We start from the raw sequence: 16,111 nt of genomic DNA on the forward strand, positions 1-16,111 counted from the left end.
CATGTGTAAAAATCTGAACTATCAAAAAATATTGCTTTCTCAATCTCATATGGTGAAAGGCGTAAATGTAAAAATATTTTATTCCCAAATTTTTTTTTATAAAAAAACTTAAATATAAACAAATGTGGTACCGATACAAACTACAGATCACAGCGCAATAAATGAGCCCTCATACCTCCCTGTATACAGTAAAATAGGAAAAGCTATAGGTGGTCAAAATAGAGCAGTTTCAAACATACTAATTTTGTTAAAGTAGTTTGAGATTTTTTTAAAGCGGTACAATTCTAAAAAGGCATATAACATGGGTATCATTTTAATTGTATTGACCCACAGAATAAAGATGTCATTTTTACTGTAAAGTGTACAGCATGAAAACTTAAAAAAAATAGAAAAATTTGCTACATTGCGGTTTTCCCACATAAACAATATTTTTTTGGTTGCGCCGTACATTTTATGGTGAAATAAGTGATGTCATTATAAAGTAAAATTGGTGACGCAAAAACAAGCCCTCATATGGGTCTGTGGAAGGTAATATAATAGAGTTATGATTTTTAGAAGGCAAGTAGTTAAAAACGAAAATGAAAAAATAAAATCGGCCTTGTCCTTAAGGGGTAAGAACTGCCTCCACTGAGACCACCACTTTTGTAAAAGTGTGTGGGGCTGAAGAAATGCCAAACCGGAGGGCTACAAACTGAAAATGTTTTAAGACTCCCTTGACCTAGAATGCGATCCTCAAAAATCTTCCGGATCCAGGATGGTTGGGAATATGGAGGAAGGCTTCCTTGAGATCCAAGGTAGTCAGGAAATCTTCCGGCAAAATAAGATTGGTTAACGACTTTATAGCTTCCATCCGAAAGTGATTGTGCTTCATGTACTGATTAAAAAATCACTACGTACTGAGCCTTATGTGACCCTGCTCTAAGGATACGTTTACACATGCGTATTTTTGCTGCCGTTGACCTAAATGGGTAGCAAAATCTGTTACGGCAGACCTGCAGCAGAAAATATGCACGTGTGAACGTACTCTAAAGGTCTTGTTCACATGAGCGGATTTCCTTTCAAACCTGCTGTGAGTTCGAAAGACGGCGGCTCTCCACTGGCTGCCAGCAAAAATTTGTTGGCCATTTTTGAAGTCAATAGGGTCTGTGGCGGATTTTCAACAGCGTAAACCCGCTGCTAAAAAAAATCTTCTGCTGACAGGCCACAGAGACCCCGCCCCCTTTAAAATTTGCAGCAGGAAATACAAGTTTGAAAGGAAACCCGCTTATGTGAATGAGCCATAAAGGTTGGAGTTTTTCCAGATTTACTCCTGTGCCGGGTAGTACTCTGTAAAGCTGAGGTTGGTGCTCTCAAATCACCCAAGTGCAAGTAAAAAGTGCAAACGTGTTCACACAAAAACCGTGCATGAGGATGCAGTCCATCACAAGCCCTTCACCGAAAGGAGAGAGGCCCCCCCCACCCAACAAAACCCTTAACCTCCAAGCCTTAAGGCACCTGCGAGGCTCCAGGAACAATGTCCCTTTTCGACAAAGCTACTCAGGGACCTAAAAGTGTTCCCGGGGGGCAACTAGGCGTTAACCAGGTTGCCACGAAGGAACCAATAAAACCGGTTTGGTACTCATGCCAAAGCAGGAATACCACGGGGTATGGCAGGGAGGTGACACACGTCCTCTAGATCGGCAGGAGGAACACCCAGAAGGGCAACCGCACCCTACCAAATTCTTGTGACACATAAAGAACACAAACGTGAGCACAGTGACAAAAACCATATAAATAAATAAGTGAATGTGCGCTGCGTAAAACTGCCCGGACATCCTTCCGGATCTATAGAAATTACTCTGCAGATCAAAAGCCAGAAGGCCGGAACAGTAGAGGTGAGTGCTTGGAAGAGTGAGAGATAACGTGCGTGCTTCGTGCCATCTGTCAAGTGGGGTTGCCAATACCAAATGAGTTCCGGCACCCTGGGGTCACCACTGGAGGCTCTGCTTTATTAGACTTTCTGCATGTCAAAATTAGCACAGAACAAGGAGTGCTTACAAATGCCATGGCAATTTTCTTCTGCAGGTCAGTACAATTATGGCGAAACCTAATACATATACTTTTTAGAATGGTTCATTACAGTGACACTATAAAATGTATTTTTCGTTAAAAAAAAAAAAAGTTATTTTTGTGCATCTCCATGGTTTGAGAGCCATCTCTTTTCACTGACGCAACTTTTGGAAATTTTGCAATTGTTTAGATACTTTGTATGTTAGGATTGTGCCTAAATAATAATTGTGAATTGAAATGTTGTGAAAGATATTTTGTATGTAAAAATTTTACAAAAGAAAAAAAAAAGAAAAGAAAAAGAAACCTCGGCACTCAGGATTTCCTTTGAATAATCCTCTGTGTTTTATTCACATGTAAATCACAATGTAACACAGTGTTTCTAGTCAATTTACTAATTATTTGTGATTTTTTTCACACGCCCCTTCCCATAGATTTGCACTGAAGGGGTGTGGTGTGACATCTCGAAGGGTGTGGTGTGACATCTCGAGGGGCGTGGCGTGATGTCACGACCCCACAGCCCGCACCCAGCATTTGGAACAAAATATTCTGAACACTGGGGCAGTGGAGTACCCCATTAAGTATGCGAGAAATACACAACAAACAAATAGCATACTATTGGATTTGTGTGTGTCTGCACAAAATACGGCCACTTGGGCAAATATTTTGCCCAAAAATTACTATCCACTGCATCTGCCAGAAAAGTAGACCCACACTAAGAAAGTGTGGTAGATGAAAAGTCACAAAAAAAAAACCTGCAACCATGTTCACTACGCAATAAATGCAACTTATAAACACAAAAACAAGTGTAAAGAAAATAATAAAATTCCCCCCATTTTGCTTCTTATATAACAGGCATTTTCAATCATAATTTATTCCTCTAAATGGCTTTACTGTAACAATTGTGTTAATTATTTTACTGTATTATTTGCCAATAAAAAAGTTAAATTAAAAAAGGCTGCTTCACTGCCTGAATTATTTGGTATTTATGAAGATGTGATTTGTGGATAAAAACGTTTCCCACATTCTGGTTATTATGACTTCTTCCGTGTGTGAATTCTCTGATGTTCAACAAGATGTGATTTCTGAGTAAAGCATTTGCCACATTCTGAGCATGAATATGGCTTCTCCCCAGTGTGAGTTCTATGATGTAGAACGAGACGTGATTTCACAGCAAAACATTTCCCACATTCTTGGCATGAAAATGGCTTCTCTCCTGTGTGAATTCTATGATGTTCAACAAGCTTTCTTTTCTCCAAAAAACATTTTCCACATTCTGAGCATGAAAATGGCTTCTCGCCTGTGTGAATTTTTTGATGGCGAATAAAAGCTGTTCTTTCCCTAAAACATTTTCCACATTCTGAGCATAAAAATGGCTTTTCTCCTGTGTGAGTTTTTTGATGTTCAACAAGCTTTGATTTCAGATAAAAACATTTCCCACATTCTGAGCATGGAAATGGTTTCTCCCCTGTGTGCGTTCTATGATGTTCAACAAGCTTTCCTTTCTCCGAAAAACATTTTCCACATTCTAAGCATGAAAATGGCTTCTCGCCTGTGTGAATTCTTTGATGGCGAATCAAATCTGTTCTCTCCCTGAAACATTTTTCGCATTCTGAGCATGAAAATGGCTTCTCTCCTGTGTGAGTTTTTTGATGTTTAACAAGAGCTGATTTTGGATTCAAACATTTGCCACATTCTAAGCATGGAAATGGCTTTTCTCCTGTGTGAATCCTCTCATGGTCAAGAAGATTTTTTCTTATAGAAAAACATTTCCCACATTCTAGACATGAAAATGGCTTTTCTCCTGTGTGAGCTCTCTGATGTTCAACGAGGTTTGATTCAACTGTAAAACATTTCCCACATTCTTGGCATGAAAAAGGCTTCTCTCCTGTGTGAACTCTCAGATGTGCAACAAGCCTTAATTTCAAAGTAAAACATTTCCCACATTGAGAACATGAAAATGGCTTCTCCCCAGTGTGAATTTCTTGATGGCGAATAAGATTTACTTTCTGCCTATAACACTTCCCACATTCTTGGCATGAAAATGGTTTCTCCCCTGTGTGAATCCTCTGATGGTCAACAAGATATGATTTCATAGTAAAACATTTTCCACATTCTTGACATGGAAATGCCTTCTCCCCAGTGTGAATTCTCTGATGTTGAACAAGATGTGATTTCATAGTAAAACGTTTCCCACATTCTTGACATGAAAATGGCTTCCCCCCTGTGTGAGTTCTCACATGTCTATCAAGCTGTGATTTGAAAATAAAACATTTCCCACATTCTTGGCATGAAAATTGCTTCTCCTCTGTGTGAATTCTCTGTGTATCTTGTGTGGTATGATCATCTGCTTTATAATATGAAGATATAAGATTCTCCTCTGATCTCCTGGTACTGTCATCTGCCAAGGATAAAACAGTTTATGTTATTTATCAGTAATAGAACCTTAAACATTTTGCCCACATGTACAGTCAGTCACATGTACAGTCAGTCACATGTACAGTCAGTCAGTCACATGTACAATTAGTGCTGAATTATTTCATTATTTGACATCATAGAACATTCTCACTATCTGATCTAATAATCTTCTCTCCCCCATCTCCTGCAGTAAGACTGAGATCGCAGTGATCATTTTTTCTTTTTCTTCTCGCCTTCTTAAAACCACCACTCATACCCATTCACAGACCAATACGAGGGCTTGTATTTTGCAAGACCAATTGTACTTTGTACTGACACCCTTCATGTTACCATAAAGTATACTGGAAAATTGAAAAATATGTAATTTTGGATGCTTTAGTTTTTACAATACAGTGGTCCCTCAACATACGATGGTAATCCGTTCCAAATGGACCATCAATTGTTGAAACCATTGCATGTTGAGGGATCAGTGCAATGTAAAGTCTAGGACAGTGGTCTACAACCTGCGGACCTCCAGATGTTGCAAAACTACAACACCCAGCATGCCCGGACAGCCGTTGGCTGTCCGGGCATGCTGGGTGTTGTAGTTTTGCAACATCTGGAGGTCCGCAGGTTGTAGACCACTGTTAGAGGAAGTTGTACTCACTGTTAGAGGAAGTTGTACCGTCACCGCTGCCCTGGATGTCGCCGTCCATCGCTGTCGCCGCGTCCCCTAGATGTCCCCGACGCTCCGGCAAGGCATCTGCTTCCCCGGCATCCGTGCTCTCCATCGCCGCCATCACGTTGCTACGCACGCCGCTCCTATTGGAAGACGGGACGGCGTGCGCAGCGACGTGATTATGTCGATGGAGAGCGCCGACGATGCAGGGGATCCCAAAGAGGACGCGCCGGAGCCCCGAGGACAGGTAAGAGACATCACCGGAGCTCATGGGGCACCGTAAACGGCTATCCGGTGGCAGCTGAAGCAGTCTGCGCTGCCGGATAGCCATTTATACGATGGCCCCGACATAAAAAAGCATCGTATGTTGATGCTGCCTTCAATATGACCTCTGAGAGGCCATCGCATGTTGAAATTATCGTATGTCAGGGCCATCGTAGGTCGAGGGGTCACTGTACTTTTTTTTATTCTATGTGTCAGTACAATTTCATCTATGACTTTAATCTTATCGACCCATAGAATAAAGAGGACGTCAACTTTACTCTAAAGTACAATGTAAAAACTAAAGCATCCAAAAAATGTTTTCATTTTACTACTGTTAGGATTAGCTACTGTTAGTAGTTGTTATTTAGTCTAGGATGTGCACAGGAGCTGAACCATCTATAAGTCTGCAGCTGTTGCTTATATTTCAGCAAATCTTCTATCTCATTCTTTCTTCTATATATAATTGGAGTTAATAGCTCATCTGTCCAAAAATTGTGAAAATACTTTTTCCTCATCAGCAATGTCACATTTTTACCCATATTTTATTTATTTTTAGGCTGAATAGGAAATGTACAGAATAAAAAGTAACAGCAGATGTACACCAATTTTTTGAATTTTTTAGAAATTCCCTTTGAAACTGACTAAATAACATCTGTGACTCCACTCTGCATTTAATGGTTACTACTCACCTGGACAATAACCTGTAGGAATGTCCTCTTTATACTGTTCATCACTGCTCACATCTGTCTCCTCTTCTTCCTTTATGTCTGTAGTATTAATATAGTTCAGATCTTTCCCTGTAGGAATGTCCTTCATATACTGCTCATGACCGCGCACATCTGTCTCTTCTTCTTTTACCCTTATGTATATAGATCAGATCGTTCCTTGTAGGAATGTCCTCTTTATACTGCTGATTGCCCCTCACATCTGTCTCTTCTTCTTTTACCCTTTTGTCTGGAGTATTAATAGAGTTAAGATCTTTCCCTGTAGGAATGTCCTTTTTATACTGCTCATCACCACTCACATCTGTCTCTTCTTCTTCCTTTATGTCTGTAGCATAGATAAGATCTTTCCCTGAAGGAATGTCCTTCATATACTGCTCATCACTGCTCACATCTGTCTCTTCTTCTTTCTTTATGTCTGTAGTGTTAATATAGTTCAGATCTTTCCCTGTAGGAATGTCCTCCATATACTGCTCATCACCACTCACATCTGTCTCATCTTCTTCTTTTACCCTTTTGTCTGGAGCATTAATAGAGTTAAGATCTTTCCCTGTAGGAATGTCCTCCTTATATTGCTCATCATTGCTCACATCTGCCTTTTCTTCTTTCGTTATGTCTGTAGCAAAAATAGAGTTCAGATCTTTCCCTGTGGGAATGTCCTCCTTATACTGCTCATCACTGCTCACATCTGTCTCTTCTTCCTTTATGTCTGTAGCATTAATATGGAGCAGATCTTTCCCTCCAGGAATGTCCTCCTTATACTGCTCATCACTGATTACATCTGTCTCTTCTTCTTTTACCATTCTGTCTGGAGCATTAATATAGATCAGATCATTCCCTTGATTCAAAAGCTGTAAAAGAAATATTGTAAAAGTCATCAGACAGTAAAGTCACCTGGAATATTTTTAGGGTGAAAAAAAATTATAAAAGCACGGCTGTCTTTTGGGTAATGTATCAGGATAATCTACTTTATGTGGGAGTGTACATAAGGAGTAGCATTTTTTCAAGCCATTATATACTGTACCTTATATATTGCATGTTTCACCAGGTTTCTGCTCAATCTTAAATTTTTAGTTGTCTCTAAGCTGGTGGGTGCACCCTAGCCTCTATGATGTCTTCCATACACTGGATACACAGACAAGAGGATCCTGTTCTTCTGTCTCTTTATAGTACACACTAAAAATCAGCAGTAGCATGGAGAACATTATAGAGAAGTAGTGAGCAGTCTACGGCTAGGCTCTTTTAATAATGTCGGTGTATCTGATTAGGTCTGTGTGACTTTTCTGTCTTAACTTTAGACCAGTGTTTCCCAACCAGGGTGCCTGGCTACCCAGACATGCTGGAAGTTGTAGTTTTGCAAAACCTGGAGGCACCCTGGTTGGGAAACACTACTTTAGATAGCTGACTTAGAATGCCTTTCTCTGTACGCACATGCACCAAGAGATTCATTAGTCTTCCTCCCTAACGGAGGTCCTTTTCCTTAATATTCCTTTGTAAAAACTGAACAGAAGTATTCATTTAGACAGTCAGCTAGCCCATTTTAAATTACATTTTATTATCATAATGCCCAAAAATGACATAACAGGAGGTGTTATCTCAGCCTTATAGCTGCAGGTCTCCAAGAACAAGGGTTCTCAACCAGAGGTAAGCGTACCCCTAGGGGTACGCCAGGAGTTATGCGGGGATACAGCATTTCGCTGACAAATACCGGCCATGCATTTGCCAGTATTTGTCATCGCAGGGCGGGGATTGGACACCACAGTCACCGCGGCAGCTCACTATAGTGTACCGTGAGCTGCAGTGGCTGCTGGGCCTGATGTATGACATCCCTGACAATGTGCGGAGCCGGAAGGACAGCGCAGAAGGATGTCACTCGTCAGTGCGGCCCTCTGACTCCCGCCGAACGGCATAGACAAAGGCCTGGGAAGAATGTTAAACTAAGTGTAACACCGCAATATGGGAGGGTGTTATTGTATGTATCTCATATATTGGCCTAGGGGGATCGGAGAGGAGAATAATGGCACAAGGGAATTAATATGGGGGGGTGAATAATGGCAAAAGGGGATCAGAGGGAGGGGGGAATAATGGCAAAAGGGGATCAGAGGAAGGGGGGGGGGATAATGGCACAGGGGGATTCATATGGAGGAGGGGGGGGGGTAATCCTTACCCCCCCCCCTCTCAATCTTAATCCTTTTATCAGATTATGGCAAAAGGGGATCAGAGGGAGGGTGAAATAATGGCACAAGGAGATTAAGTATCGCATTAGAAAGGTAAGTACACGCCATTATGAAATTAAGTACTTTTATTACTTATTTTGTCCACGGGTACGCCTCGCATGTAAGTTCTGCACAAACTTACGCGAAAGGGGTACCTGCGGACATACTTTCACCCATTGGGGGTACAGTTGCAAAAAAGGTTGAGAACCACTGTCCTAGAAGCTGGAAATTAAGATGATGGATCAATAACAACCTCAGGACCCTCGTACACATGTATATCCGGCATGGCTAGACAGGCTTCAGGTTGTGTCAGTGGAGAGAGATCAGAAAGAAGTCAGATCGGAAAAGGGACAAATTCCTTTGTGATAAAAGAGATTACGACACAGACGCAGTGTTCACTTAGAGAAATCAAAAACCCGCAGGAGTTAATCAAAAAGGGAGAAGGAGAAAATTTCTAAAGAAAATACAGAAGTCCTGACTATTGGACCACAGACTCTGATACGAGTGCATCGGATGAAGCCAACAAGGAAACAACTAGGGATCAAAAGTCGAAAGATAAAAAAGATGAAGCCCCTTTAGGAGAAAGATTAGGAGGGGGAAGCATAAGAGGAGGAATGAACAGATACCAACAGAAGGGAAAGACAGTGTCGTGGCAGGAGTAACTAGTACAGACAATGTCATCAATATCGGAACAAAAAACAACAGATCGCTTCTGTGTGCGATCTTCCAGACCAAATGGGATAATGTGGGATAATGAGGAACGCACTCACCTGGTCAGGTTGTGCATATTCCAGGCACAACGCTGATGTGGGCTTAATGTAACAACTGCTGCGGCTTCCCACGCTGGATCCACCGGCGTGTAAGAGACAGTGAAGGAGGAGGAAATCGGAAGCTGAGATCGCGCTGTTGCAGAGAAGATTCAAGGATACTGGTAGAAGTCTTAATTTCTTTTATTCTATTCACACAACGCGTTTCTGGATATTAATAATCCTTTCTTCAGGCGTGATACAAAACACAGAATGCAGGAGATATATATAAGGGAAGTGATGTATCGCACCTGGATAACAACACGCCCACAATTCTCACACAAGTAAACATAATGGATATTATTAATGCTACATATAATCACTAAATAATAAATCCACTATATTCCACAATAGATAATAAACCTGTCCAATAACAGAAAGGATTATTTTACAAAAAAATGCAATAATGTACAAATGCATAAAAACACATTGATACATAAAAAACACACAATAAAACCTACATTAAAAGGCCGTTTTTTCTATACACTCATTTAACCCCTCGGGCCACCCGCCCTGTCCTCACCCATACCACCACGATAATACCTATTATCAGTCCGAAGCGGGACACACTACCGCATTATTTCCCACTGAAACATCGACTGTCTACAGTCACCAAATCAATAGCCACGTCATCTCTCTCTTTGATTCCACATCTGGAAATAAATTCACCAACATTAAAAAGTACAAAAAGAAAAATAGACCACGGGGATGCAGGGGGGCCGCAAAAAAGGAAATAAAACTTGCCAGTCCACTTGTACACCAAAACCAAAGCCAATAAAAATATTTAACATATCATCACATGTATTGGGTGATAATGAGATTTCCCTTTTAGCCAAGGGACTCTCATTTTGTCCCTCTACTGCTCCGGACCCTTTTCAGTTGTTTTTGGATTTGAATGAATATATTCGCAAATTGGCCCTCACACGTTTTTTTGTTTTTAAGGAAAACAAAACAGGTAAACTTGAAGCAAATATTCCGACTAATGTTGATGACCATGACAATATTGATATTTTAGATGCACGTGGTAAACATATGGATGTGCACAAAAAATCCACTTTTTTTCCTCTGGGACACAGAGGCAATTTTGTGGAGACATTTTACTCATTGGTGGGGAATGATTTTAGGAACATTAATGAAACTCCCCGTTTGACTCATAAGGATAATTTATCCTTGGAAGAACGAAAAGCGCTCAAATCATTAAGAAATAATGAGAATATTATAGTGAGACCCGCTGATAAAGGGGGGGGGGGTACAGTCATTTTAAATAGATCGGATTACATTAAGGAGGCAATGCGGATCCTTTCGGATATGAATTATTATGAAGTCCTGTCAGATGATCCCTCTGTAAAATATTTTGAGGATTATTTATTCTTTATCAAGAATGCCTTTGACATTCAGGTGCTAAATAAAAATGAATATGAATTTTTAAAGATCAAAAATTACCAACTCCCCACCTTTTATTATTTGCCAAAGGTCCACAAGGATCAAAGTAATCCCCCCGGGAGACCAATTATCTCTGGGGTTGGTGCTATTAGTTCCCACCTATCCCATTTTGTGGACCTTTTTTTACAGCAATATGTGTTGGAACTGCCTAGCTTTTTAAGAGACTCCACCCAGCTCATTCAAGAATTGGAATTTTTTTGAAATATTGATAATAATAATTATTTATTTATAACCTTGGATGTTAGTGCTTTGTATTCCAACATTTTAAAAGAAAAAGGGCTTGGTGCAATCAGATACTATTTGGAACAAGATGCTGCTATATCTAGTGCCCAGTTGGAATTTCTTCTTTATTCCATTGATTTTATTCTTGAGCACAATATTTTTTCTTTTAATGGACACATTTTTAGACAGACCCTCGGTTGTGCGATGGGGACTCGATTTTCCCCAAGTTATGCAAATTTATATATGGGGCATTTCGAGTCCCTTCGCATTTTAAATCCGCACATCATATTTTATAAGCGTTTTATAGATGATTTATTTATACTTTGGAATGGCACTGAAGATGAAGCAACACTTTTTATTAATGAAATTAATCACAATGATTGGGGATTATTATTTACTCCAACTATTTCATCTACCAGTTGCGTGTTTTTAGATTTGGAAGTTTTTAAAAATAACACAGATGAAATACAGACACGCACACATTTCAAAAAGGTAGATGTGAATAGCTTTTTGAACTTTAATAGTTGTCATTATCCGAAATGGATTTTAAATGTCCCATATGGACAATATCAGCGTGTGCGGAAAAACTGCAGTTCTGATGCAGATTTTCTTGTGCAATCTAAAATACTGCAGGAAAGATTTTTAGAAAAGGGTTATCCCAAAAAAATAGTGTCCACTGCTTTTCAGAAAGCAAGCACCTTAGAACGCAAGGAGTTGGTACATAAAATAAATAAAAAGACAAAAGGAAGGAATGCTGTGATCCAGAATACTAATAATAAAAGGAAATTTAATTTTATTACCACTTATAACAATAATCCTGATCGGATCCGGGGGATACTGACTAAATATTGGGGAATCCTGCATGCAGATCCGATTTTAAAACAAGTTTTACCAAAGAGACCTAATTTAACATTTCGAAGGGCAAAAACCCTTAGAAATCAGTTAGCCCCAAGTAGGCTAAAAATATTGAATAATGATGTAATCTCTAGAGATATTACAAAAAATGCAAAATCAGGTACCTTTAAGTGTGGGACCTCGAGATGTCTGTGCTGCAAATGGATCCCCTGTAAGAATACATCCCTACTAACATCTTTTTCCACTCAGGAGGTAATAAAGTGCAGGGATAGTGCAAATTGTGCATCTTCTTTTGTAGTTTATTTACTAATATGTAGATGTGGGATCCAATATATTGGGCGCACAGTGCAAAGTTTGCGAGCTCGAATGAACAAACATCGCTCTAATATTGCAAAAAAATTTATGCAGCACAGTGTCTCGAGACACATAACCTTAAGTCACCCTGATAATATCGACTGTCTGTCAGTTTTTGTAATCGAACAAATTCCTGCTAATAATCCTAATCGGTATCAACAGTTAATTAACCGAGAATCGTATTGGATTTTTAGATTTAATACTATGTGGCCCGAGGGGTTAAATGAGTGTATAGAAAAAACGGCCTTTTAATGTAGGTTTTATTGTGTGTTTTTTATGTATCAATGTGTTTTTATGCATTTGTACATTATTGCATTTTTTGTAAAATAATCCTTTCTGTTATTGGACAGGTTTATTATCTATTGTGGAATATAGTGGATTTATTATTTAGTGATTATATGTAGCATTAATAATATCCATTATGTTTACTTGTGTGAGAATTGTGGGCGTGTTGTTATCCAGGTGCGATACATCACTTCCCTTATATATATCTCCTGCATTCTGTGTTTTGTATCACGCCTGAAGAAAGGATTATTAATATCCAGAAACGCGTTGTGTGAATAGAATAAAAGAAATTAAGACTTCTACCAGTATCCTTGAATCTTCTCTGGAACAGCGCGATCTCAGCTTCCGATTTCCTCCTCCTTCACTATCAATATCGGAAGTCATTGCCGTCTTGTCCAAGGGTCTTAATTATGGACGGCATGAGGGGTTCGACTTCCCCCAGTTTGAAGTCGACCTCTTCAAAGCAGTCAGGAAAATAAATCTGCATAAAATATTTAACAATAAGGAAGATTCGATCTTTCGTTAACAAAAAGAAAGTCACCAATATGCATAGGCCTATTAGGTTTTAGTGTAGCTTCAGGTCTTGATGAAAGGGAATCCGATGATGTGAGGATATTGGCTGCGTTAGCTGCAGACTCTTCATTCGTAGAAAGTAAAGAGATATATACAACTAAATTCTCAGGGGGAAAGCCGTCAACTTTTAACCCCCAGTATGCCCAGGCACTCCATTAGATCTCTTCACTACTGCGGTGCTTAGCGATACGAGATGCTTAGTTCATCCAGAGAAAGATCTCAATACAGAAGAGAAAAAGGCCTTTGATTGGGTCAGTAATCAACCTCACTTAACCCCTTAAGGACGCAGCCCTTTTTCACCTTAAGGACGCAGCCCTTTTTCACAATTCTGACTACCGTCACTTTACGCATTAATAACTCTAAAACGCTTTTACCGAATATTCTGATTCTGATATTGTTTTTCATGACATATTCTACTTTATTTTTGTGGTAAATTTTCGTTGTTACTTGCATCCTTCTTTGGTGAAAAATCCCAAAATATCATGAACATTTTGAAAATTTAGCATTTTTCTAACTTTGAAGCTCTCTACTTGTAAGGAAAATGGATATTCCAAATACATTTTATTTTTCTTCACAAATACAATATGTCCACTTTATGTTGGCATCATAAAATGGACATATTTTTACTTTCTGAAAAAATTAGAGGGCTTCAAAGTAGAGCAGCAATTTTCAAAAATGTCATGAAAATTGCAAAATCTGAAGGGACAGATGTTACAGAACTACAACTCCCAGCATGCCTGGGCAGTCTTGGCATGCTGAGAGTTGTAGTTTGGCAACATCTGGAGGGCTACTGTTTGGGCACCACTGTAACAGTGGTCTCCAAACTGTGACCCTCCAGATGTTGCAAAATTACAACTCCCAGCATGCCTGGGCAGTCTTGGCATGCTGGGGGTTGCAGTTTGGCATCCACTAGGAAAGGGCAGCAGTAAAAATCGCTTACTGCCCCTTCCTTCCCCCCCCCACCTTTGTTTCCCTACCTGCGCCGTGATCGGCTGTCTCCAGCGACGATCCCCACGGCATCTTGTCCTCAGGTATCGGCCTCCATCTTCTCCCCCCGTTCTGCCTGACATCCAGGGGTGGGCAGAATGGGGGGTTGCCATGGCAACCCACTGTCCTGCGCTGCCATTGGTGAGAATCAGTTCTGGCCAATGGCAGGGGATAGGAGAAGATCGCAGCACTGTGACCTCGCTCCTATCCCTCAGGATGATTGGGGCTGTCACTGACATCTCCGATCATCCCTATTTTCCGGGTGATCGGGTCACCAAAGACCTGATCAGCCCGCAATAGCAGAAAATTGCATGTCTGAATTGACATGCGATTTTCTGTGATCGCCGACATCCCCCCTCGGCGATGTGTCCCGGGATGCCTCGGCGATGTGCCGGGATGCCTGCTGAATGATTCCAGCAGGCATCCCGTTCCGGTCCCCAACCGGCTAGCGGCGGGGACCCGAATTCCCACGGGCGTATGCATATGCCCTACGTCCTTAAGGACTCGGGATGCAGGGCATATGCATACGCCCTACGTCCTGAAGAGGTTAAAGGGGGAATTCCATGCAAAAACATATTATCCCCTATCCAAAGGAATAGGGGATAAGATGTCTGATCGCGGGGGGCCGCCTTGATCTCCCTGCAGCACCTGCATTCTATGCTGGGCTGCGTCTCCAGTTTCGGAAACCTCCGGGTTTCCAGGACTGGGGACGTGACGTCACGCTACACCCCCTCCATTCATGTCTATGGGAGGCCGTCACGCCCCCTCCCATAGACATGAATTGAGGGGGTGTGACGTCAGGGAACGCAGGTGCTGCAGGGAGATTGCGGGGGGTCTCAGCAGCGGGCCCCCCACGATCAGACATATTATCCTCTATCCTTTGGCCCCCACAGCGCTTCTATATATGCCCCCCCCCCTCCCCGACGTGGGGGGGGGACATATATAGAAGCGCTGTGGGGGCCAAAGGATAGAGATATAAATGTGCTGCGGGGGGCAAGATATATAGAAGCGCTGTGGGTCCAGACATATAACCCCCCCTGCGATTCAGCAACCAAGTAGACGCAGCAGCACTCCAGCGTAGTGAAAATAGTGACTTTTATTTATCACCAAGATGCAATAGCGACGTTTCAACCACCTCACGTGGCCGTCCTCAAGCAGTGTGAGTTACATAATACGTGCTTTAAATAAGGGAAGACAATGTGACCTCACTTCCTGTGGGCGTACAATAATTAGCATGTGTAAACAAACAAGTAGGTTCACAGTAATAGACCTCTATACATCCCATGTACAGGGAACCCTGTTCTACTGCAAAATTAAGTGTAACATCAAATAAAGTGTAGAAAAACAAAACACTCGTGCTAAACACACAATATACAATTACTATGCAGTACAGTGTTATATATAAAACAATGTTCCGTGTCAATCAGTCCATACCTCCAGTCCCGGACGTGGGACCCGAACATAGAGATCTCAAACATACCCCTGACTCCTCCATAGGAACGAAAAAAAGCAATATCATAGGTGATCGGCGTTCTTGCCGACTGTAGTAGTTTCCGGTGACCGGATCCAAGCTTCCGGTTCGCAGGCCTGTGGTATTCCAATTTACACATGCGTGGTGTTCCGGCTGGAGACTTCAGGTCATCTTGGATGTTGGCAGGCCCTCTCTCGGGGTATTGGCGCCTGCGCACTTGTCGACCGAGCTCGCACCTGCGCCTCGGCACCTTGAGCTCCCGGTCCGCCATCTTAGGTGCTAGAAAGTGGACAGTTTAAGGCTTGACATAGTCCCTGTGTTGCCAGTACTTCTCCCAGCGGGCCCACGGTGTCAGTGCAACTGGTGATTGGCTCCCCACTATTTGGGGTTGTTCACCAGTGTACCGTAACTTTTGCTAGACCACCTAAACGGTACGGGTATAGCGGAGAAAACACCGGCCCCTGATATGGAGATTTAATGTACCTCATGAATGTCTAGCCCGTCCACAACATCCAGTTCTCCATGACAGGTAGACACCACTCTAGTTAAATTGGAGTCCACATCTTGGCCCAACACAAATTGTGAAAAGAAAAATTTTTTACAAAAAGAGAGTAATCCTAATGGAGGTTTCAACTTTCAGGTGGATGATGGAGATCTGGTCGGGTTTCCACGTCGAACCTGGATCTGAACACAAATAAAAGTATTACTAATGTGATATAGTGTATATATAAAAAAATATTCAATTAGGAAAACACTTATTACACAGATCAGGATGTGTCATTGTTATCTCA

General features: G+C 41.3%; 1 protein-coding gene across 1 annotated transcript; it reads right to left on the reverse strand.

Annotated features, from left to right (window-relative positions):
• Positions 1 to 2,624: 2,624 nt before the first annotated feature.
• LOC130296311 (gastrula zinc finger protein XlCGF26.1-like) lies at positions 2,625 to 6,229 on the reverse strand. Its single transcript, XM_056547711.1, has 2 exons — positions 6,076 to 6,229; positions 2,625 to 4,447 (listed from the first exon to the last, which is right to left on the reverse strand). Exons 1-2 carry the CDS (start codon positions 6,200 to 6,202, stop codon positions 3,081 to 3,083), a joined length of 1,494 nt encoding a protein of 497 aa, XP_056403686.1. The 5' UTR covers positions 6,203 to 6,229; the 3' UTR covers positions 2,625 to 3,080.
• Between the last annotated feature and the right edge of the window lie 9,882 nt (positions 6,230 to 16,111).

The sequence above is a fragment of the Hyla sarda genome, chromosome 1 (genome assembly GCF_029499605.1).
Source record: "Hyla sarda isolate aHylSar1 chromosome 1, aHylSar1.hap1, whole genome shotgun sequence".
Taxonomy (NCBI): Eukaryota; Metazoa; Chordata; class Amphibia; order Anura; family Hylidae; genus Hyla; species Hyla sarda.